Source organism: Parus major, chromosome 2, assembly GCF_001522545.3.
Source record: "Parus major isolate Abel chromosome 2, Parus_major1.1, whole genome shotgun sequence".
Taxonomy (NCBI): Eukaryota; Metazoa; Chordata; class Aves; order Passeriformes; family Paridae; genus Parus; species Parus major.
The window spans coordinates 55,638,933-55,665,532 of record NC_031769.1 but is presented as its reverse complement, the minus strand read 5'-3'; the positions used below and the strand labels follow the sequence as shown (position 1 = coordinate 55,665,532).

Below are 26,600 nucleotides of genomic sequence, written 5' to 3'. Positions count from 1 at the left end.
TCTTATTTTGCTCACTCTTGGCCAATTTAAATGCCAGCTCACTTCTGATTTTTGGGAATTTGTGAGTCCCATGAATCCTTATCATGATGTTGTGGTAGGCTGTAGGGTATATAAGGATACTGTGACTGAAAAGACACTGGGTAAAAAGGTGTTATTTCCTGTTAACTAAAAACACATTGCATTGCAGAAATTACAATCTGAGGACGTTTCAGAGACGTGGTGAGAAATTTGGATAGAATTACCTTTGATAGGGAGGTTGTGTACAAACCACTGTTCCATTATTTATGTTAGTTAGGTAACTTTATCACATATTGTTAAAACATTTAAAAAACCCAGAAGAGCAGTTGAACAAATTTTTGTGTCCTTCATAAAAGCACTGTTTATAGAAGTAGTTCCAAAGTGATTAATTGTTGCTGATTATTGCATAATGGTGGGCCTTGGCTTGTGCTGAGGACCATCATTTGAAAGGACTCAGCACCTTCTGAGAGGTCTTCTGTGGGATAGAATCAATGATATTTTGGATGATTTCCCAAAAAGTACAGTATGGTTGCTGACAGTGGATAAGGAAACAGATTATACAAATTCAAAGTACACAATATGAAAGCTTGGTGTACCTAGGCACACATTTTCTGCAGCCATAGGTTTTTCAGTGCCCTTCCTCTCCACTATTAAAAAAGGAACAATAATATACTTACTTTATGAAGGCATAGGAAAACAATTTCAGTTTTCTGATTTGTTTTGAACAAATACTGATGATATTGCTCTCGTTATTAGACGGACAGATCTGCCAATGGGCTGATGAAAGAAATGACGATGAATGAAGATTACAAGCCACAGATCATCGTAAAAGAAATTAACTCCAGCAGATTCTGTATTATGCAATATTGCTTGTCCAGATTTGTGATAGCTTCTGTAACTGTTTCACTGCAGGAAGGGGTATCAGTGATGTGGCTAGCAAGGCACAGTTTTCAAACAGGTTTTTTTTTCAATATATCTTTGCTGAGCAGAAATATAAAATAAAAATCTGTATTTTAAAATATTCATTTATTTTTCTTTCTTTCTTACAGCTTGTGGCCAATGCAATCCTTTTTGTCAGTGTAAATTTGTATGGGGTCTTTGTGAGGATTTTGACAGAAAGGGCTCAGAGGAAGGCATTCCTTCAGGCCAGGAACTGCATTGAGGACAGGCTGAGACTGGAGGATGAAAATGAAAAACAGGTCAGTTTCTAAGCCTTGTTTATTTTTCTCTGTTTCTCCTGAGATGACTGTAGTTATGTGAACCACAAGTTAGGACATTGTTGCCAAATTTATGCTAGGGCATGTGTGCATTTTCATTGTAAAGGAAGTGCTGCCTTCCCCCATCTGCTTCAGGTCTTCCTCCCAGAGCATGCACACTCTTCATCTGCAGAGCTCAGAGAAGGTGCAGGCTGACTCCACAGCTACTGTCACCTCCAGTGCCAGAGGAGATCTATTTTAGGGCTGAGTCAATTCTAATGTACTATTGTAATATAAGATTGTGGTTATTTATCTGCATGGATGTTTTTGGGTGGGTGTTAGATGCACTGTAAATACTTTTCTTCTTGCTGAGTGTGCTATAACCTGTTTGCCTTCATGACACCCATAAACAAGTCAACAATTTGGGCACAAAGAGCTGCACTGATAACTGAATAAGTATAATTGATAACAAGAATTTATACATTATATATTTGTACAACTAATAATAACTGTGATAGCAATCAGTATCTCTTCTCAAAAACCACCTCAATTATTTGACAGTTTACTTCATACAGTTTTATCAATCAGCCTTCCAAGCATATTTGGAAATAATAGAAAAAAAAAGTGCTATATTGTGGACCTTGCTGTTGTTACTCACAGATTTTGATGCTGTTTGGGTTTTGCCTTTTTTTTTCTTTATATGTTCTCTGTATTCTTCACACTTATGTTTGTAATTGTGTCACCTATTGTATTAGTGGCTAGTTTTCCCAGTACTTTCCCATGGCCTTTCCCTAAGCAGAAAGACAAAATAAATTCCAGAGCTCCAAGCCCTGGGAGGTAGAAGACTCTGTAGTATCTTGGTTCATCCTGGGAGAACAACTCTTCAAGATATATTTAATGGACAAAGTACAGCTAGTGCTGAACAGGGGGCTCCAGAGAAAAGGCTTGACCTGGGGGGGAATTGCATCACCACTTGTCCTCCTAATTGGTGCTTTTTATCAATTATTTTAATTTCCTAAAACCTATAAATGTGTACTCATCCCTGGCAGGGGTGGGTTTTGTGGACATCTTTCCATAACTGCCTCTGAAAACCTTCAAATGAAGATTGCCTTTTATATTACCTCCTTACTAAAATTACCTCGAGTTTCATTTCCAGGTTGCGAAAAAGGCAACAATCTGAGGCTTAAGCATGCTATGATCTATTTGGACTAGCTTTTTCTTTCTGCATAGATGATAAAAGAGGGTGACACTGGAATACCTCTGTGGCATGGTGGTTACTTAGGCCAAACAAGATATCAGAGTCGTCAAAGGTTATGTACCTCACACAGTTTTACCACTCCTCATTTGAAAATTCTTTAGCAAATCTATTCCTTTGTGTGGAGCAGCGCAGGTCCATAATTTCTGTTATGAATTAAGTGAATACGTTTTTATGAAATGAACATACTCTGTAATAAGTAGACATCACTTTGAACACTGCACATCTTTGCAGTGTTTTTTACAGTGTCTGTGTAAAAATGGCATTAGTATCAAAGCCTTTAGATTTAATTTTGGTCTTTTGTAATCCAAAGCTGCAGATTTTTTAAAGGCACAAATGTGTCATAAGTGAATTAGCATGGGATTTAAACAAGCCTGCCATTTGTGCCTTTGGAAACCTACTTCAGGGCTCCAGCATGAAAACAAAATTGATTGTTTGTGTTTCTCTTGTTAACACTTTAGAAATCTGTCTTATTTTATATATTATCCATGCATATAGAAACACAACAAAGCAATAAACATTACACATAAATGGCTTTATTGATGATAGTATACCTAGATAATCCTGCAAATATTTTTCCAATGCAGTGTACTGGTCAGGAAAGAGAGTAAACTTTTCTCCTACACTTGTGAAATTAGCTTTATTCATTACAGTGTAAAACAGGATGCAGTTGTGAAACGTGATAACTAGCTGTCACAGGTACCACCAAAATACTTTCTGTGGCTGCTCTCACACAATATTAGCATACCTCTAGAACAAGAGTGAAAATTAAGACACAATTACAGGCTACAAAATTATTCTTCAGTTGCTGTGGCATAACATACCCTGAGTTTCCAGCTGGCAACATTCAAGAGAGTTTTGAGAGGAGAAGAAACGCTGCTGACCTAGTTCTGTTTTTGTGATCAGTCCTATATTTTTGTCCTCTGAAGTATCAATATTACATGTTAAAAAGGACTGAATGTTTTCATCACACCATCTTGTCTCTGCCCTAAAAACATAGCCCTTTAGCACTGAGAATTGTAACCCAAAATGATAAAACTATTCCCTTATATTTCTGTGAAAGTCTCTTACTGGAAAGGAAAGAACATGCTCTTGACTTTTGAACATACACAGCTTTCTGGAGTTAAAAGTGTTGACGGTGTGAAACAGATACCACAGCTGAAATTGTAAGTGAGATTTCTTCCTCTGTGTCCTACTTACAGTGAATTCTCCTCATGGGATATATCTGTAGTAATAGTCCCACATGAGAATTTTGATAAAACTATTTTTATGAGCAAGAGTAAATATCTTGTTGGCACATTTTTGGATTCATGAAAGCAACCTTGAAAGTGTTGCTGGGGAGAAAGAGAGCAGACAGCTTTTGTTTATTTAAAAATTCAGTGTAATGTTATCTATCACCCTGTTATCTATACTCTGTGGTCACAATGAATAACTGGCCTTGATGGCCAAGAGTCATAGTTGATGGTGGCATCATCCATTTGTTGTGTTGCTGAATGTTAGATTGCAATTCCACCAGAAGTGAAGGCCAAGAACCAAGTAAGTTTTAGACAATGAGCAAATAGTTATGATCATCCACTTGGGAGAAGCTTCTTCTCTTGTTCTCTATAAATCTCAGCAGCAAGCCATACTTTGCAGAGCAAACAGCTGAAAGTAATTTTTGTGAGGTGGGTCCTTTTCCCTGGAATTCTGTTTTTTGTTCATGCTCAGTCAGAGCATGTGAGCACTTCCCCTCACTCTAACTGCACCATTTCTCTGTATCCACTTCCTTAATTCCAGACCATCCTTTTCCCATACAGCAAAAAAACCACTGTCACCCAGCTCCATGAAGGACTGTTAAAGCATCCCAACTGATCTTCCAGCAGTAGTTCAGCCCTTCCCAAGTGAGAAAGGAGCAAGCAGGGATGGGGAATGGGGGATGTATTCAGCATAGAAAAGAGTCTGCTGCTGATTGAACTGTTTGCCATCTGACTAAGAGCGATATGAGTAAGGAAGATGTGTCTCACCATGTATTAATTCCAGGTGTAGCAGCTCCTGAAGTGGAGCTGTGCTCCAAGGGAGAGATACCATTTTCTCCTGAGGCTATCTTAACTTGAAAAGCAACTGGACCACTGTCTTTAAAGACCTGCAGACTTCTGTTTTCCAAATGTCTCTTTCAGCATCTTTACAATTTTGTTGTCCCCACAGTTTTGTGGTCATTACTCTGTGTACTAATTAATATTCTAATTTTGTGCTGTGTGAAGCAACTTCCTTTTATTTGTCATGGAGTTGTTGTCTGCTGAATTAATTTTGTGCTTTCCAGATCTTGTTTTGTGGCATTGGTAATAATTTTACAGTAATCTCTTTCATGCCACACTGTAGACTTTTATAACCCTGCTCATCTATCTCTCTTTCCAAGCTGAAGACCTGTCACCTCTGGTCTCCTGATGTATGGAAGCTATGTCCTACCCTGGTCTTGCCAACCTCATAACAAATCTTAATCACATTCCCTCCTTTCTTTGCCCTGACAATAAGAATATTTTGATGCATATTCATGCGTTGAATTTGGGGATAAAACACATAATTTATCTTGGTGAAATGCACTTGCTGTAGCACAGATTGATATGAAAAGTGCGTGTTGCTTTCATATAAGACAGGCCAGAAAAACATTTGACTTCATGCAAACCTTCAAAGCCCACAAAACTACCTTAAATATCTTCACTGGTTATTTAATTTCATAAGTACATGCAAGTATGTTTGCAAAATAAAGACTGTCTTTCATGCCACTTGTTTAGATCTTTCCTTCCCTCCTAAATGTTACTTTTGTACTTCCTCACAATTGGAATTGACAGTGGAAAATCAACTGGAAAATAGCAAAGTCCCCAGAATTTGCTATCTTAAAAACAAATTGTGAAATTACATCTTGTTTTTCAAACCATTGGGACGGGAGAAATGTATTTATTGGTGTCACCTATCTTTCAAGAAGTAGTTGTGTACTTCACTACAGTGCATGAAATTTATATCTATTTAATATAAGAAACTGAAAGAAGCACTTAAAAATGACCGGGAGTTAGGAAGCATGGAGCTGAGACAATTCTGTGTCTAGCTTCAGGACCACAAGACTGCCACTGCAGCTAGGCTAATCACATTTGCTGAAGTATTGTTCAACACCATGCTACTGCAGTAACGCTGGTTCTGGGAGACAGACTGGAACTTTGGTGGTGCTCTGCAGTTCCTCCATACATGTTCACCAGATCATGTGCAGCTAGCTAAATTTTCCATATGCAATGCTGAATTGTGGGTGCAAATATCTGCATACATATGCATCTGCATTCTAAAAGAGTCTTCTACAATTTAGGGCAATGTCCTTAACATTGTGTGTAGTAACTGGGTCACCACTGAGTCAGAGATTTGATTAATAACTATTCATAGAAATGGAAAATGTGTCAACAAAAGATACCATGACTCTGACTGCACTTTGAACTACTGCTTAGGGTGTCTTGCGTTCAAATTCTCTGCTGCATTCAGATTCCCCTTTAAAACAATTTGATCTAGACATTACACATTTTGGATATGTGTACTACCTCTTGTACATTTGAGCAAAAAGATGACACCTACAGAAATCCTCCAGTGGTTTTGTCTGCTGTGTTTAATGTCAAGCCCTTATGAAGAATGGGGGAAAATTACATTAACTTTGAATAAAGCAAATCATGTTGGATTTTGTTTTGGTAGTGGATAACAAGTTGCAGAGGTTTTTATCCTTTCAATTCAGCAACCAAACTAAGGAATTAGTTATTTGCACAGCCCTAGGCAGAATTAATTTCTAGAGTGCCTGACAACATGTTTATCAGGTTCTCCTCACGTCTCACATACTTTTTATTTTCAGAATCTTGCATGGTTTTTTTCAGTGCAGAGGAATATATGAAGTTTATAATTAAAACTCATGCCTTTTTCTCCTAACCATTCATACTGGCTGAATGCATCAGCAAATCGCCCTGCAGCAAAAATTTCACCTGGATGATGTGTGGATGCAAAAACATGTTCTTGTCAAATTATCTAGTGTGCAGCAGGGAAGTGATACTGATTTTGCAAAGTGCAAGGTGTGTGATGATATCTGATCCTCTGCAAAAGCTAGCCAGTGTGATCTTTAAAAAACATAGGTGGACTAATTTTAGCTAGCAGGGTGAGCCTTTACCACATTACCACAGTGTTCTATGTTACAGGGCAGCTTAAAATTGTATCTATTGCGTCACCAAATCACAGTCTTACACAGGAAATCCTATCTTCAAAAACCTAAAACCTTTGTTCTTTATTAGGATCAGAGAAACAAGAAATAAGAAGTGTTGCAATTTCAGGCTGTCAGGTTGAACTACTGGACTTCAGGCCCACTTGTGCAGGCTGACCAGTGTCTCTTAGCCAAATCACAGATTAGAAATTGTCTTACTGTCTGCTTTGGTTGCCCCATTTGGCTGTTTAGATCCTTACACAGAAAAAGAATACATGGCATCCCTGGTCCATCTTCCACCTTTCTCAAGTAAAAGAGACATGGAGGCTCATTTCTCTCTCCCACACAGCAATAATTGCCCAGAAGCTTTCTACTGACCATCACCTGTTAGTCTCTGGTCCTGCAATAATCATGCATGTGTCTACGCTTCATAGAGCTGATAATAAAGCTGAGGGCTACTCAGATGAAATGAAAACCTCCAGATGGAAGGCTTCAGCTTCAACCTGAAGTCACCAGGAGTTGCTTGTAACCCCCTGCAAGGAAAGGTATAGCAAACAAATAAATGTGTTTTAATTTTACGGATCTATTGCACCTCTTGGTTTGCAGAATAAACATCCCATCTGAATCCAGTTAGTCCAAGAAGCTACACTGCTTGGCATACCACCAGAACTCTTCTTACCTGACTTTGGCCAAGTAAAAGTGAGGCTTGTAATCGAACCCTTTAACCTACAGGCAGTAATCCCTAGTAGTAACAGGCACTTCCAAGGGTAGCTCAACCCTTCTATCCTGAACTCTTTGTTAAACATGAGGTTTTTCTTTGGGAGTGGTTACAAAAGGACACCTCAACTTAGGTCTGCACAGCTGTAGGAGAAGAAAGAGATGCACCTTGCTACTAGACTTGCAATTCCAAAGTGTAGAAACCTATAGTAAAGTGGGTAATATACAATAAAAACACACAATTTTAAATCATATAAAATTCATATATTTTAGTTGCCTTGTAATTTTATTACTCTAGCTGCATGCCTTTATTTTATAAAATGAAACAAGAACTGGCCTGTTCTTGTGTGTGTTTTAAAACCACACACAAGAACAGGCCAGATCATTACTATAACTATTTGGTTTAACCTTATTTCATTCCCTGAAAGCTTTCTGTTGTTAGTAAATGTAGTGGTTTAACTGCAGGCACAACTAAGCACCACATAGCCCCTCCCTCCCCCTCTCCCTCCATGGTGGGATGGGGGAGAAAATAGAAAGAGCAAAGGTGAGAAAACTCATGGGTTGAGATAAAGACACTTTAATAGCTAAAGCAAAAACTGTGCATGCAAGCAAAACAAAACAAGAAATTAAGTCACTGCTTCCCATTTGCAGGCTGGGGTTCAGCCATTCCTGGGAAAGCAGAGTTTCATCACATGTAATGGTCACTTGAGAAGACAAATGCCATGACTGAATATCATCTTCCACCCTTCCTCTTGTTTCCACCAGCTTATATGCTGAGCATGACATCATATGTTATGGAAAATCCCTTTGGTTAGTTGGGGTCAAGTGTCCTGGCTCTGTCCCCTCACAGATTCTTTTGCATCTAAAGCCTCCTCCTTGGCAGGATGGTGTGAGAGACAGAAAATCCCTTGACTTTGAGTAAACTCTGATCAGCAATAACTAAAACGTCCCTGTGTAATCAACACTGTTTTCAGCACAAATCCAAAACACAGCACCCTGCTAGCCACTGTGAAGAAAATTAACACTATTAACTCTGTGTAAAAAAATAAATAAAATATGTCAATTAAATTGAGTCATTCATAATTTGAATAAATTGAGTCACATGTAGTCACTCATATTCAGGATAAGCAGGAAGATGTCTTGGACTGTAGTTTGTTGCAGTTTGTTTTTTCCCAGCAGATGTATGCATGTTATACAGTCATGCCACCCATGTTAAGTTCTTATATGCAATGTATGCTGGCTTACTTTGAGTAGAGTAGACAAATTTTTGGGTGAGAGTATTGACCTGCTAGAGAACAGGAAGGATCTGCAAGGGGATCTGGACAGGCTGCATTGATGGATCAAGGTTGAACAAGGCTAAGTGACAGGACCTGCCCTTGCAGTGCTACAGACTTGGGGAAGACTGGTTGAAAAGCTGTCTGGTGAATAAGACCCAGGCTTGCTGGTCAGCAGCTGAACACCAGCCAGAGTGTGCCCAGGAGTCTGAAAAAGGGAAATGGCAGGCTGGCCTATATCAGCAATAGTGTGGCCAGCAGGACCAGGGCAGGGATTGTCCCCAGGTACTCAGCACTGGTGAGGCCACACTTTGAATCCTATGTTCAGTTCTGGGCCCCTTGCTACAAGAAAGACATCAAGATGCTGGAGTATGTCTCAAGAAGGGCAGTGTAGCTGCAGAAGGGTGTGGAGAGTACGTCCTGTGAGGAGCTGTTGAGAGAGCTGTGAGTTGTAGAGATCAATAAGGTCCACCCTGAGCCTGAGTAAAGGAGGCTCAGGGTGGACCTTATTGATCTCTACAACTGCCTGAAAGGAGGGTGTAGACAGGTGGGGGTCAGTCTCTTCTCCCAGGTAACAAGTGACAAGAGGAAATGGCCTCAAAAGTTCAGGTTGGACCTTAGGAAGAATTTGTTCATGGAAAGATCCATCAAGCATTGGAATGGGATCCCAAGGGAGATGGTGAAGTCTCCATCATGGAGGTGTTCAAAAATACCAGCTGCACGTGGCACTCAATGCTGTGGTCTAGTTGACAAGGGGGTGTCTAGCCAGAGGTTGGACTTGATGATCTCAGAGGTCTTTTCACACCTAGATGATTCTGTGATAAATTGTCAGCTTAAAAATTAGTGGTAATTCTAATTCTAATTCTATAATTCTAAGCATCTTAATACTTTGGCTCTTAGGAGTTTTGGCATAAATAATGGAAAATGTATAATATGTTCTCTTTCAAGCAAATGTCAATCAAATATGCTAGTGTTTGACTCTGAATTTTTCAGTTTATTTTTCCTACTTGCATTGTGTATTTTAAATTAGAGAGAACTGAGGAGGAGAGATGAACCATCTCACACAAACCTGTCCTTATTAGATGATTAAAAACACACAACCATACAGTTTTCAGCAGATAATATAATTGATAACAGTTACTATGGCAAATTATCATAATTAGACACACTGGCTAGAGTGCACCAGATTCTGAAGTTAAATTGTAAGACAAATAATTCAAGAGTTTCTTATAGTTGATTTCTAAATTTAGAGTAATGTCCATGACAGAAGTGCTGTTTGAAAACTAATGCAATGCTATTATGCATTTTAGTAGGATGCCACAGTGTGAAGTAAAGCAACCTCAGTCGTGAATACTGATGTTCTTCCCTCAGCAGCAGGAATTCATAGAAAGCTTTAAAATGTCATTAGAAAAGTCCTCTTACATGTATTTTTACTGCTGTTCACAAAATTGTTTTCACTTCTAGTAGTGTATTGAGTATAATAAAAAAAGTTAGCTAACACGTAACACAATTTTGACACTTTTCCTGAGCCAGTCTTCAAACACAGGGTGGTTCCACCATAGGCCAGCTATGTATAGGTGACCAACTAAGTGACAACTGTATTGTCACCTAGGTGTTTCATGTCACAGCAGCTGGCATTGACACGTGCAGTTTGCCAAATGATATGTTACCACTTAAGAGCAGGTTATCTTCTTGAACAGGATACTACTAAGCTGGGCACTTCCATTTCAGTATATGAAAGAATATGCTGCTGGGACACGTGTTCTTGTGGATTTTTTGTCGGTTTCTTTTGGCCAGCTCCCTGTGGAGGAAAAGAGTTAGACTACACCCCACTAAATGGCAAAAGAAATATATTCTAAGGTAGTATATTTGTCAGGTTTGCCGTTCTAAATGAACTTCTGTCTGTCGTGTGATTTAAATTCTTTCCAAGGTTTCTGTTCCCCATTACCTCTTCAATATAAACTTATTTCATTTGGGGTTTAACTCCCCTTCAGGCACATTTGATTAGGAATTTCCCAGTTTGACAAGGAAATAATGAACTAAATCTGAGTCACACTTGCTATTTTAAGTGGGTGAATACACTCATTGCTTCCTTAGCATATTACTGATTGGTCCTTGTTTTTCCACTCTGGAAGGCAATGAGATTTTTCCCTGGGGGTTAGGGCTTACTTCCCCATTCTGTAAAGAGACATAATGAGGAAAAGTAACAAAGGACAAAGGCTTTTAGGTTTTTCTAATCTAAATTAGGAAAACATCCAGATTTTTCAAAGCAAACCATATTTATATCTTAGTCTTTAGAGATTCAGACATTTATTTAATTTTACACTTTTATGCCATGATTTTCTTTCCTATTGCTATATTAAAGGCATTTATAGTCTTTGAAAGAGAAAATGCTAACTGCTTGTCACTTAATATGTCTTTCTTAGGTTTCAAAATTGCTTTTATTGACTTCAGGTTCTTGGGGGTTTTTAATTCGTTAGTTAGTGCTTACATCCATTAGTCGGCTCAGTATCTATCACTAGCAACCAAAAAGCTTATCTTTACTGAAGATTTCATGCTTTCTCTGCTACCAGCAGAGATCTGTACTGAAAAAGAGCATGTGCTGATAGTGAGGCGCTACCACAACTCTAAATGAAATATGTGATGCTGTACCAGACAGTAGCAGTGTGTGAAGCACTGGTACTAGCACAGAGCTGTATCCTCAAATTTCCACTGAATCTGGACTCTCAGCTGCAGACTGTGTCAGCTCCAGCAGCATGCATAGAAGACTGAACTGAAGATGTTAGTGGCCTTTCTCTCGCTGCTTCTCTATGTTGGCTCCATTTCTCAACTAGGTGCCAGAAGAGACCACAGACATTTGCCACATATCTGTGTAGAGCTGATGGAGATATCTGGGGTTTGGAGAAGGAGTGTGGGGAAGGAGAATGCCATAACTCATGGGTTGGAAGAAAATCAGAGAGTGACACAGTCCCAGTACCAACTTGAGCTGTAACATGTAGCATGTTCTTCAAGAGAAAATTCAGTTGTTGAGGGCTGGAGCATTAATGAGGGCAGAAGAGGGGGATGTGTCTATCTTGCAGAAGGCTGAGCTCTGTGACATTCCCTTCCTGAGGAATACCTCCTTGCCTGATTAAGATATTCAGTGTTACATTAATGGAACAAACCGGACACGGCTGTGGATTTGAAAGACGTGCTGTTGGAACCGTAGAGGAAACTTAGTACACCATGGACAAGCCAATAAAGGTCTGCCTGCTCTTCCATTTACTCTGGAAGGGGCAGCATTGGCAAAACTGACACTGCTTGTGAGTCCATCTGCCTAACGTTTCAGAAGAAATACAGGTTTGTTGTCCCAGTTCTGTTCATGATGGAACACAGGACTCTGTGTGGCACTTAAGCCTCTAGCAAAGCTGAGCTCACAAATGTCTCATCTGCAGGCCAGCCGAGGAATTGCATTAGCACTTCTGTGTTCCCTCTGATCATGACATTAGCAGATGATTAGTGCCCTTTGTGATAATTTTTAAGACCCCTCTTCATTTGAATCAGAAAATAATTTCAGCAAATAGATTATAGTTTTTGAATTTGTGCTTTAAGTGTGTCTTTTTTTGTTTTTATCATATATCCTTAAACTACCTATGCATACAGTCAGTGCTACCATGAAGGGATATTTTCACTGAAAGATGAAAACTAGCCTTCCTGACTCTGCAGGACAAGAGGTAAAATGTTTTCTTTCCACATAGGAAGATTTAGAAAAGCATGCTTGGTGTCTCTTCTGTGACACACAAAGTTTCATCTTCATTAATATACCCTAAAGAACCTACTTATAAAAATCCTACTGAAGCATGATAGAAACAAAGATATTTATTAAGCTAACACTGCTGGAGTTGAGAAATACCTGTCCCTGGCAATGTACTCCAGAAATGCTCTTCCTTCTTTCCTGCCAAGCATAAGGAATCTTTCAAATTATCTGCTCTAGAGAATGGTTTGATTATATCTGTATGACTACTTGCCTGCACTAAAATAAGGCAAATAAATATGCCTTAACTATAAAGGCACTATTTGGTTGTGAGAATTTAGCTTCTTCTCTCTCAAGTTTACTTCCAGTAAGAAGATTTCTATTAACTGAAATGAGTATAATCTTTTTCCTGTCAAGTTTCTATAATAGTTTTGTGAACACATTGGATATTCCCAGTGACTTTTCAGAGGGAGTGAATATTAAAGATAAAAGGTGAAAGTAAAACGACTAACAGTAGCTTGGATTCTGCATGTTTTATTCATTGCCAGTTTTTATCTGGTATCAACTATTGGATAGCCTTTCTAATGATTAATCTTTATTGATGTATTTCTAGAGCACTCTGATTTAATAGATATGAAGATAACTAGGAAGACAGCTTTTGCTTTTTATGTTTTCTTGTATATTCTCATAACCTTTCTCAGTTTTGTTCCTATTTGAAAAAGATTTGTGGAGCTGATCTCAACTTAGCCCACTATAAATCTTCTAGTCCATTCAGGAATCATACTTGCCTTTTTAGGATAGTGTCATATAGATTTTCCATAGATACAGAGAGTATCTGTGTTTCTTTACATGCAGAGATTTCCAACATACTGTTACAGTCCAGTTTTAGCTTTATTAGAAATGTGTCTGCCTGAATTAAGGTACAAACAAGACTATATGTCAAAATCAATAGTATGGATTTTATTTGATAGCAAATGAGATAAAGAGACAGAGAGAGAAAGAAAGGAAGAGGAAAAAAAATAGAAGAGAGGTGGGGGAACAGAAAGAAAATATCACCGCTCTGTAGATCCCACTGTCATCCTGTTGATCCTCTCCAGCTGGTCTTCCTGGTGGTGAAGGTCCCCTGAAAAGCACAGAATCTGATGAATTAAGATGCTCAGGCCAGGTGTGAATTCCCAGGTACCCCCCTGGGGAGGGAGAAGGGGTGCAGTTTGACAGTCTCTTGCAGCAGACTGGATCTGTTGCATCACTTCACATCATGTGCAGTCCTGAGGTGCCAGGCCTCAGGAATAAGTCTGGGGAATGCCTGGGGAGGGGTCTTTGGTGGATTATGACACCTCCTCAGCTGCCTCCCAAATTAATATCCAGTGGATGAGGCCTGTGGGGTTGGGGGTTTCACAGCTGGGCCGATTCGTGTAAGGCAGGATGGGTGCTCAGTGCCTTCTAAGCAGTTATGCCACACACCTGAAACCTCTTCCCTCACCCTCAGTTGCAGGGGGAGTCTGTGTAAACCTCTGTGGGCTGTGGTCTGTCTCACCCAAAACTCAGAGATGACTCTCAGCACAGCCACTGAGTTTGGCTTTCTTATGGATGCATTCTTCTCCCTCAGCCTGAGATGGTCAAACAATAGTGTCCCCTTTATTTTGTCTGGTTGGCTTAACTCACAGTCCAAAGTTCCAATCAGGCATCTTCAAGGAGGGGTGGGCTTCTGTGGTTGTCTTTTTACAGTTTTTTGTTATAATGGGTAAAACTCCTTCATAGCAATGTTTAACTCAATCCCTGACACTTATTTAGCTCATGTGTTTTTCTGGATGGTACCTAAAAAATACAATGTGCTACTAAGTTTTTCTCATTCTTATCATGCTACTTGAATGCTGTCTTGTGAATTTTATACATTCTAGCAGTTTTCTTCATGCCCACTCTCCATCCCAATACTTCTGCACTCCATACAGACCAACGCCTTCTGTTTTAGCCAAGACTTCACGTTCTCCCAGTTCTTTCCCAAGGCCTTACTATCTCCACTGTGACAAACAATGTTCTATGTGGAAACTATCGATGCTTCATTAAACACTATTTTCCTCATGCATCGTCCCTTTCCTTTATTTAAACAAAAAGAATCACTCCACCATAGAAAGATGTCAAAATGGTCAGGTATAGTTGTATTCAGACTGAATGCATGCATATAGTGTGTACTGATCATCTACTATAACTGTGTTGTTAGCCATTCTCTTACTACTCAAAATCTGTGCATTATGTATCTGGTATTTTAGGGATGGTCTTTTATGATTACTATTATAGTAATGACTTGCTGATAAATAGAATTTTCCAAGAAAACTCAGGACTGTTCTGAAACATTGCCACCTTGTGGCTTCTGGAAGATCACCGTCTTTAACAGCGCTATTTCCTGTACTTAGTTGGAAGAAAGGACATGGCATAGTTGAATTTCTGATAATTCACTAATGAAATCTCCTGCCTTTGTTTTCCAAGAAACAAGAAGTATAAAGGATGTGCACAAAATTGTTCTTCCATGCATTGCATCAGGCTTCTTTTCACTCTACTTTTTTTCATTTTTCCTTAAAGGGAGTTAAAATGGCTGTGAAGTGTAATGTAAGGGTGACAGAGACTGTGAACCCACTAAGATGTAGCTTTTAAAATTATACAAAATTGAGCATGGTATTACTAGGTAGCAGGTGGTAATATTTAGGATATACTTTGGAGTCCCTGCTGACTAACTAGAAACTGAATCTCAAAATTATATAGATGAGTTGACTCTGAAATTGTCTTATTAATGTTTTACATGCATGTCTGATGCTTGTCTTCTCTAGGGAGAAAAATTTGTTTTAAAATATGGTGGCATTTTCCTCTTAAGTATAGCAATAGCAAAAGAAGATCTGTGATAGGCTGCAAAAATGGTTGGGTTAGATTTCATGTTCCATATTGTAAAAGGATTTTGTACAGTAGATGATCAAAATCTCCTTTCTTTCTGAGCTCCTTTTCCTATTTCATAATTGTTGGACTATTACTATAACAAAAATATTTATGTTTTAATCAGCCAAGAAAAAAAATACGTCAAACATGGTTTTGCCACATTGATTTTATTTTTTTTACTTTCTTCCTTCTTAAAGTTGCTATGAAAGTGCAGAAAACAAGGAACATGGGCATGAAGTCTACCCTGGATAATGTGGTTCAGTGCTAGGGAGGGTGAAAAAGGACCAGAATCTGGAGTACCATCCAGACTTACTGCTTTCTCCACCATGAGATTGGAAATCACCAAGTCCCATTTAGAGCAAGTTCCCCAAGAGAGAGCTCTCTGCCATCCAGGTGTGGGGCCAGACTCCCTGATGGGTGAAGGCAGTGCCAGCATGCTGACTAAAGGAGCAGTTCAGGAGGAATTTAATGAAGCTGGCTGAAAGGGATGGAGCTGTGTCCATTACCACCGTGTTCTCATGGGATTGAAAAGGCAAAAGCAAAGCAGTACAGTTTTCTACATGGCCCTTCCAGACTGTACCTTCATTCTCAAAATGACTTCCAGCAGATGTGCATGTACAGTAGGATGAGAGGACAATGAGCAATGAGATTCAAGGAACCAGAGAAACACAAGAGCCTGCAGCTCTGAGGCAATGCTACAGTTCCCTTGTTTGCTTCTCTCAGCTTGGTTGGTTATCTCAGAAAAAAATGACAACTGTTTCCTTTGATAAAGTAGTCTGCTATGACTATAAATAGTATTGCTATTTTGTTTTCTTTATATCTCACATGATAAACTATAGGAATACAACTTAGCATTTGGAAGCACAGCAAGTGTAGCCAGTTTTTGGGTAGAAATTTGTGAGGAGTCTTTTAACTTCACACTGGGTAACTGGAAAGAAAGAAAGAAAGAGGATACTGGCTAGGAACATTTAAAATATTTATGTGTTTTTGAGCCTTCTTTTATTATGAAGGATGTATGGATTCATTTGCAGCCTGCTGAAAAAATTTGAAAATGTATCACAGTCATTTCCCATACAGATGTCAAAATGAATAATTTTGTACAATAGGAATATCTGCATAATGCTTGGGCAACTGCATGAAATGATTCTAAATCAAGGTGAAACTTTCAAAGGATTTTCAGTATCATGAAAGTGTTTGGAATGATCAGTAAAATGAGAAAAGGGTATGATTTTCAAAATGGGAAGGGAAGAGGCATCTTCATTAGGAGGCAAGCATGAGAAATGTTTTAGGAATATGCACTGGGGAGTCCCATAAAAGCAGAGCCATGATGCTGGTAGGAGGGGCTGTCCAGGGCAGGGATGGAAATTGTGATGAGAAGCCTCCAAATTAAAGAAAATTGAAGAGAGTGTTGGGGCAGAATAAAGCATGCAGATGATGGGGAGTTTTTTCTTCAATAATGTCTTCTTGCTTCTTTCCTCTCCCTTCTCAGAAATGAAAAATCACACAACTCCTAGAGGGTGCTGAGCCTTGAGCTCCTCTTCTATTTTAGAAGCCCCACTTGTGTGTGGTGAGATAGCAAGATGGCTTCAGGCCTCCCCAGGGGTCTTCAGGCCTCTCCTGGTCCTTGTGTACCAAGGGAGACACCTTGATACACAATGGTCAAAGTGGACCTCTGCAGATCATTGAGCTCAACCATTCCCTCAAAGCAAGACAGCCAGCAATACCAGGTCTTGGCTTTGTCCAGTCAGCTCTTGAATAACTATTAAAGTTTTTCCTTGGGTCCAACCCAGAATGAAAGTTGTAGTTCCAGGATTATGTATTTGTAAATAGGGTTGAAAGTGTTCCAAGTAGTAATATAGGGTCTTTTTGTCCATTAACAATGAGAAACACTTTTTCCATTTTGTTACTTTGGTATATTTGCTTTATTTGTCACATGCATAATGGTACTAGTTATTGAATAGGGCCAAGGTAGCAATTCCTAATTGGTTTGGTATGCACATTTTGACTTGCCTTAGCATTCACAAAATTAATGTTTGTTCGTCCTCTATTTTCAAGTGATGCTTCATTGCTATGGGAGAAAGAAATTTGAATGTTTTTCTAAATTGACTGTTCTTTTCAAAAACAGTTAAGTCTTCATTAGTAGTGCAGTAATCATTAATAATCAGGATGATATATTTGGCAAAGGAAGCCCAGATTGGCATTTGAAATCTCAGAACAGGACTGGGACTGTAAAACGTTGTGAATGAAGAAGATCTAGGTCCTCTTTTCTTTTCTTAGTGAGATTTCTGCAGGTAATGTAAAATCATTGACTGACAATTACAATCTGTGAAAAGAAATTTTCTTTTCAGCATATGATTTCACTTTAGACCATTTTAATGCTGTATGAAGATTTACAGCAGAAGAGTGTACAAATTCCTAATACAGTGTAAGTTGGTTGTGTGACCAAAATTTAATATTCTTTATAGAAAACAGCTGAAATAATCCTAAAAAACATTGTGAATAACTGAGAAAAAAATGTAGAAACATTTTGTTTCTACTAGACCTTGTGTTTAGGAATATATCACATATGAGGCTACCTCAACACAAAATAACTTGTGACCAATCAGAAAGTTTGCAACATGGGTGTTGTTTAATTTTGGTAAAAGTTGTTACTGATTGAATAGTGTTCCCTGTGTTACTCTTTCTATTTTTTCTTGTAATCACCCTCCCTGTTAGAGGAGCAACAACCTTTCAAGCATGAATGTCACCATAAATGTGAGTGGTCTTCCATTAGTTTTGTCATTTGTTCCATTTAATGCACTATCCTACACACCTAATTTTCCTTTTAGCCTGGTTTCCAGGTTATTTTTGAAATCAGATCAGCCATACAGGCACAAATGAAAAAAACTGGACAAAAATTGTAGGACTTGCTGAATAGGGATCCAGGCAGAGCCCTTTCCCAAACCTTCCAGCTGCTATAATTTGTGTACATGAATTCACTCTTGCTGCCCCAAAACTGAGTTCTTTAGCTTTCCTTAGGCTGACCTGAAAGGAAATACTGCTTTGCTTGGCAGATGAGATTTTGCTGTAAATAGAAGAGACTTTTCTTATATTCTTTCTAGAGAGCTGGATGGTGTCTTTCATTTACTTTCAGTGTTTCGATACTTTGTATTGCAGGGTTCTTTCTTACATTTTCCAGTCTCCTCCTCAGGGATAAATCCTTAGTCATGCTGCGGCTTCCCTTCTTGGTCTGAAAGGTTGAAAGGTCAGCAGTGGCTGCCCTTTGAGAAAGCCATAACTGAGTCTTTCCTCACTTGGTGAGTCTGACACTGCCAGCCCTCTTTGTATAGACTCTACAATTCTTCATCAGTAATCCTTTTTTTTTTTTTTTTTTCTTTTTTTCCCTCATCTTTAATGAAAAAAAGCAAGCCATCACAATTTGATAGAGGATTTTCATATGTTCCCTTCAGGTCTTGTTACAGTCAACTTACACATGTATAGGAATCATTATTTTTGTAGCCTCCCTTAATAAATCTGACATCTGCACATTTCAATGCTGCCAGGTGCTGCATCCTACAGCTCTCCAATGCTGTCTTCACAGTAATGGTTCTTGTTACTTCCCTGGATTCCATATTATTTGCCATTCACTGCAGCCATTATTATGTGAGCTTTTTATTCAGGTATTGTAATTGTGTTTGCAGGCCATAGGAGAACAATTCAGTTAGCTCTGCTCTCTGGAAGAGTCTGCCAGTATTTTTTGTTTGCTTTTTTTGTCTGACTTTCTAGGAAACAGAAGTCTAAAACCCACTCTCTCCATAACAGTTTTGAAATTTACTAATCCATTTCGGCAAAACAGTGAAGATCTTGTTTAATGTGTTCACTGAAACAGAAGCTACAAAGAACATTTAGTCCTTTTCAGACATTGTAAATTTCTCATCCAGAGCAATACTCATGAAATTCCAGCATCACTTATGCCATCTTAAGTACCAGAGAATTTGGCCATCAGTCCAAATTCCTCTCTTGTATGGGTTCTCAGTTGTCTGGGAGGTGGTCAGCTCACTTTATAACACCAGTTTATTTCCTCTTAAAACAGTAAATCAACTTTAAGACACAAGTAGCAGTCAACAGAGCATCATAACATCCACTGTGGACAAAATACGTGTTTTGGATTATAACCCAAAATCTGGGTTACCCAACTAAGTTCTGCTGCAGAAATATACTTAATTAAATTTATTAAATACTGCAGAGTATACTTAATTAAATCAACATAAAATTTAAAGTGAATAACCATTTTTAAGTGAGGTGAAATACTTTGGTTAATTGGAAATTGCTATATGTGTAAAGTGTGAACAAATATTTAATTCCATAATATTATTTGCAAGATTCTTGTACATTGTTACGAATGTAGAGGAGAGCTTAAACAAGTCCTGCCTTTGGCTTAGATTTCTGGCAGTAACTCTGTTTGGGGTAGCTTGCGCCCCAGATCACTCACAGGTTCTTAACAATGGTTGATTAGGTCTATTACAAAATGAATTATTTATTTGACACAAATTTAACAGCCATAAGACTTTAACAGGTGACTTACTACACAGGATAAACAAAAGAAACAGTACTAGTAGATAACACACAGTGCACAACTGAGATACCTAATATTACAGCTAGTGAAAAAGTAGTATAGATTAGGATTCCATGTAGTTTACCATCCAGTCGCTGATGAGGCAGACCTAGGATCCTTCCTCTCAATTACCTGGAAAATAACCTCAGAATTTGCATCTGAACTTGTGGGAGAAGTCCTGCACATTTCCAGGGTGTCTGTAGGAGGCTTCTACCTGCATGAAAATTTGTGTAGCTTTTATAGTTAGTAATGTGTCTCTCAGTTAGGAATTCCTAGCTTATCTCTCTACATCTTGCTCTCAAGACAAGATGCTTACTGTCAGCTGGAGATCTCACCTCCCTGGTGCCAGAGATAACTCACTGCTGGACATCTGTCCAGCCTGGGTTATCTCACCAATTCAAGTGGGGGGGAGAATGTCCAGAGCTATGCACCAGCTGTTGGACAGAGCAGGTAAGCTCTTCTTTGGCAGGGAAGAATGTCCTGCTACATATATGTAAGAGTAGGAAATAGAGTTAGCTAATGATTCTTAGTCTCAAGACAATGTGGACACCACAAACATATGACAAAATTTTAGTCTAAAATTCACCAGGACAGCTCTGCAAAGTTTTACTTTTTCTTTCTTTCAATGTGTCTTTCAGAAGAAACTGTTAAAATAAAAAACCCTATGAATAAATTTTGAGTATTATTTGATAGCTTTATCTGATGAATAGGTGCATGTTAGCAATACAAAAGCACTTGCAGATACCGTCTTCTCAGTGCTAATTTTTTTCTCCTTATTTATTTAATATGAATTAAAGAAAAGGAGGATGTGGCTGGTCCAAAATATGCACTTCTGTGACATCTTGCAGCTGCCATTACAGTGGGTCTCGACTGTCAGATAACAGAATCACAGAATAGCTGAGGCAGGTAGGGACACTCTGGAAGTCATCTAGTCTGACCACCTTGGTTTCCAGGATGAGATGCTTCATCATTTTCAGGACCCAAGATGAAACCGACTGGCCTGCAGCTCCCTGTGTCCTCCTTCTTGCCCTTCCTGGCTAGAGAAGTGACATTTTCTTTCTGTAGTCTAATGTCATTTCTCCCAGTCACTATGTTTGGAGTGGCCTTACAGTAACATCTGACAGCTCACTCAGTGAGCTTGTGGATGTGTCCTGTCAGGCACCATGGACTTACATCTATCCAGTCTGTTTAATTATTCATTGACCTAATCCTGTTCCACCAAGGGTACTCCTTCCTTGCTCTAGGCTCATCCCTTGTTGTCTGGAAACTGAGATTCCTGAATCAGATTGGATGTGGTTATATGAATTCATTCAGATTCTTGCCATGGATGAAACTAGAGGGTCTGATGGATAGACTTGGAAATGCATTTTAAATGGAAAGCATTTTCTAGGTGAAAACACAACTTGTGTAGGTATCTAAGGATACCTTACAACACCTAAGAACAGCAGCTGCAGATTTTCCAGATGGCACTTGTGAATGGGCCAGAATATGTGGAAAAACAACATGGGACTTAATAGTCAATACTGACAAGATCCATAATATTAAAGACTCTTTTTATGCAGGTCAGTGACCCATGCTAAAAATTTCTCTGTGACTATAGCAAGAAGACATGTTTAGCCAGGGTTTTGTACTGATTCAGTTCATTAAAGACATTGCCACACTGGCTAAGATGCCATTAAAACTGTGGCACTGTTCCACTGAATTTGACAGTGGATAAATCCATCATCCACTCTCACTGCTTAGTAACCAGCTGTCATAGTCCTTGTAATGTAACACTTTCATTATATCCAGGAAGAAATAAGACACACAAACGGATAGCAAATGATCCTGGGAAGTCTTTCCCAGACAGATAAATGCTGCTAAGAATAAAGTAAGTTGTTATTATTAGAACTGTGATGTTAATGAAAAATATAGAGAATTATATGCTCTTGAAGCTGGCTTTTTCTGTGTCGGTTTGTTTTTTCTGTTTTTTTCTTTGGGAGGGTGGGGTTTTTGGTTTGGCTTGGTTTTTATTTTTGCTTTGTTCTGGGGTTTGTTTTATTTTAGTGCAGAAGACTTAAAAAAAGATACACAGTTTGCAGGAATTTGAGACAAGTGGTTCATATTATTTATGCAGCAGACATTTTAAAGAAGCAGATTAAGAGGAGATTGTCCAGTTTTGTGGTTTAAAATTTTTGGAAAATGGTCACACACTCTACCATGAAACTGATCTTGTTTATGTTTTCATTTAGGAACGTCTCTTGATGAGCCTTTTGCCAAGGAATGTTGCAATGGAAATGAAGGAAGACTTCCTGAAGCCTCCTGAAAGGATTTTCCACAAGATTTACATTCAAAGGCATGACAATGTTAGGTAGGATTGAAGTAGCCCTTGAAATAACTAATGATCTAAGAATATTTAGTATAAGGACAGTGATGTATAATTGCAGTCAGGTTTTAGAGAAAAAAAAACATGCAATATAGTGAAGATTTATAATTTATACAGAGTAGCAGAATGGGTGCACTAGGATGATTTAATAATATTCTCAGGAGATAATTAATAAATGTCTTAGAACAGTAGTGCTGGGAGACTGACAACTTTTTCCAAATGACTAGTCATTGGTTTTGGGTGAATAAGAGTATTTATTCTGCATAGTAGTTTTTACACATTTATATTTTTCTGATAGTAAGATGAATTACTTCTAAATTAATAAATTTTCCTGGGTAATAGCATGGAAACACAGAAAGAAGGTGTGATGTAAGCTTAAAGAAATGTGTATTTGTTCACATCACATGAGCATTACCTCCCAGAGATTATTGACTCAGGCTCATTTCTACATGCTCTTGTTCAGCAGTTGACTGTGAGCAAGTGCTGTCATTTATATTGCTTTTTTCTTAAAGCACATTCTCATTTGTTATTCTTCTTTGCCTCCAGAACAAATTCAGTAAAGACCTTGTCTGTGTTTTATCACACTACTGCCAAGTGCCTTGCTTCCACATCAAAAACAGCATCAAAGAAGTTCAGGTGGTGTCACCCTTTTACTAAACAAGGTGCAGTGTTAGGAAGTGATGCCACAGAGCTGCCTTGATTTGCATGGTGTACTCATGTAGCAAAGAAATAAATTTCAGCACCTCCTCCTCTCCCTCATTCACTGCTAAGTTTCTTCTCTCAAGATTTAGTCTACCTCCCATTGAGCTGGCTTTAATATATGCAAAGACCACTTCCTAGTGACTAAGTTGTTGCAACTAAAAGCATTTCTGTCACTATGGAAATCAGAGGTGTCTGTGATGGGAGCATTCAGAAGACTGCCAAATTAGGTCAGCTTTATCCTGTAAAATTTGACATTACTAAATTAAAAACTAGTAGTTTACTCCATGTTAATGTCTAAATGTTACATAATATTCATCTCATCAGCTTGCATAAAAAACTTTAATAATCAGTTTAAAGTTGGTTTTAAGTGCACACTACCCAGAGCTGATGCTGAAAATGACGATGTTGTTTACAGTATCTGATGGTTCTCAAAGTCTGACTTGAGAGCTCCTGAAGGACACATTCAAAATCTAAGTGAGCTGTCTTACTCCTTCACTTTTCCTTGTTTATGCCACATGGTTTTATTCTTTTGCATTCCTCACCAACTCCTCACCAGAACTGCTTGAACTTTTTTCTTTTTCTTGCCAGACTTCCATCTTTGAATGATAACCTGTCTCTTTATTTGCAGTCAGTTTTGCTAATCAAGTCTCAGGTATTCCAGGTTTTGGTGCTTGGGTGTCTTCTACTTTGACCATTTAGTGATCACATTCCTTAATATACTTATAAAAATTGTGTCTAAAAAGTATGTCCTCACAGTGCTATGAAACACTGTTGGTTGCCCTTATATTCAGGGTCAAGGTAACACTGATAATTATATCATGATTAGTATATTTATATCTTGTATGTGACACAAGTCTCTGCATTTGTTACACTGTGTATAGTCATCTCAGACAGCATTGCTTTGCAGTTGATTAGAGTGCTTCTGAGTCCTTTCTTTTGCTAACATATTTGAAATGTAGCCTCAGGAGTAGTCTTTTTTTTCTACATGACATGTTTTTTTTACATAACTACTAAAACTTCTGTGGCTTATTCACTGCTTTGATGTGGAGTTCATAAAAGTTTTTTTAATCCAAACATCCTGTCTGGAAAGGTGAATTCATTCTCTGACATTAAGAAGGTACTTTTTGGGCAAATGAAGCTCAAGTAAGATGGGATCACTTTAATGTCACAGGTAAGATCTTCAGGGAAGAGAACTGAGAATATCAGACTCCCTTCACTATCTGTACTTATAAGAAACTGTATTACCTTTTATTTCAGTAATGCAAATACTCTATAATTATAATAATGTAAAAAAAAAAAAAAAAATGGGGTGAAATAGTGTCCAATAAATACCCAGCAATCTGTGGCTAGCACATGACAGTAGGCCAGAGTTTCACTCTGGAGTTTTTGTGGCTCTGTAGATCTGAAGGATGAAGGGGAACTCCCAGCAGGTGCCACCCTGACACCAGTGTGAAGAACAGCACTACAGCATCCCTTTGGTGGGGCTGCTGCTGCCCAGTGCCAATAATAAGTGCTTGTTTTACTTTCTTAAAGAGATGAAAACAACTTTTTTTTTTCTTCTGGGAAGTGTCAGTCCAGTGCTGTAACAGGTAAACCTTAGAGACCATTCCTATATTCTTGTGAATTGTCCTCTTAACCTCAAGTGTTCTGTAAAGTTCTGCTATTAAAACAAACCAACAGAAAACCCCTCTACAAGTCTATATTCCAGGGGTTTTTTTAACTCCAGAGCTACACAGTGGAAAACAGAAAATGAGCTGTCTTTTACTTTTCCTCTTGCAATGCTTTCTTTTTCTCCCTGCAAATACCTGGAAGTATCAGAGCATTATTCTTCAGAAAAGACAGTCTGAAGGAGGCAGGCATGCAATTAGTAAACTACATCGTTTTTCCATTCCTTATCTGTTGGAAAAACAACAGCAAAAAAAAAATACTGTCATAAGTATCAGAAAGCATCAGTTTCAGTTTTCTAAATATCTGCCTAAAAAAGGACAAAAAAAATTTAATCATACATGTGAAAAATATGACATTCATACAGCTACCTTCTTTACCTCCTCCCACAGAAAAGCACATTACCATGTAGATACATATATCTCTGTAGGAAGTGGTTGATGGACTGGGAAAAAGTACTGGCATATTTCAGATAAACATGACAACAGCCCTGGTTTATCAATTAGCTGGTGAATATTTTTCCAACTACCCAATAGTTGTTGAATGACTGCTTGCAACTCACTGTGCCTCTGGAAGGGAATGTGTCATGCTTTGATCAGCTCTTCCCAGATCTGCAGTACATCTGCTGTCTTGTAAAGTTTTTGAACTGAATTGCTGTGCAGTAAGAAAGGAGGACATGTGTTTTAAGTGGAGACAAATAACATAATGCAAATGCATTTTGCAAAACAACATATGCAAATACACATCCAATACAGCATTAGCCTATTGAGGACAATAAACTCAAAAATCAGGAAACTAAAATAATTGCAACTAATATGGTATCTGTGGTTTATCAGAATGAAATAATCTGTATATAGTCCACAAGCTGTTTCAACTCAGTACAAGTATTATTTCACTGGGGTAGTCCCAGACAAGGACACCATGAAAGATGTGGGAACCAGATGTCAAGTCATCCAACAGACCTTCTGTGGTGCTCAGAAATATGTTTTGTAACATGAAGGAAACATGCTTTTTCTAAGATTAGGTTAAGAAATTTAAGATTTATATTTCCTTGTTTCCATATTCCTACAGGGCTGAGAAATTTACAGATCACATATGTAGGTAGAGTGTCAATTGCAAAAACTCTCTAGTCCTGGCTGAATCTCTCCGTGGACCCATAATTCAGTTAAGAAAATTTCAAATTGAGTTTCAGCTCAAATATATGCCCTGTATGGAAACCTCAACAGATTTTGTTATTTGTCTCTTTTGGAATGGACATGGGATATTCATGAAACTGTTTCAACTCATGGATGGATAAGGATATGGCTGACTTCCTGTATTAACACACAACTTCTTGCTTCATTCTGTGAATAAACAATGTTCTCAGTGTTGAAGAGATAAAAACAAAGTGAACATTGAACAGCTAAAAATTTCTTGGGCTTCTGGTACAGCAGTTTCATTTAGCTTTAATTTTACAAGCATGAAATAGAACTGGATGCTTTGTAAGAAGAGATATTAATTTTAGGAAGCACACTGCCTGATTTCAAAGCTACTAATAAAAAGATTCCTTCTGGCATTTTAGAGGTTCTTGAGAGTCAATCTGAAGCCAGAGCACAATCTGCAGATATTTATGAGCAAATATTTCTGGTCTGTCCTGTCTTTCAGAAAACATCAGAACAAGTAATCACAGTAAAGGCCATCATAATAAATAATTTTTTAATTTAACTTACCCATTCCAATGTTTAAAAAAACTGTGATCATGATGCCTATGAATGGGTATATATAGACTTTCAGAACTTGTAAGACTTCACTGTGAACTACTTCTCGTAAATTATCATTATGTAAATGTAGTGGTTTAGGTTTGCTAATTTGAGTTTCTTGGCCAATGTACTAAATAATGTGGGTGGCTAAAATTACTAGTGCACTTATGAGAATTATTTACTCATTTCCTGCTGTGAGATATGGATTAGTAG

At 38.3% G+C, this 26,600-nt stretch overlaps 1 protein-coding gene across 1 annotated transcript in view; it reads left to right on the top strand.

Moving 5' to 3' along the window:
* ADCY1 (adenylate cyclase 1) overlaps nt 1-26,600 on the top strand; it is a 147,040-nt gene that overhangs the window by 41,519 nt on the left and 78,921 nt on the right. The window contains exons 2-3 of the mRNA XM_015620219.2: nt 1,068-1,217; nt 22,148-22,266. Coding sequence (XP_015475705.1) covers nt 1,068-1,217; nt 22,148-22,266 — 269 coding nt within the window. The remainder of the gene's footprint in view (nt 1-1,067; nt 1,218-22,147; nt 22,267-26,600) is intronic.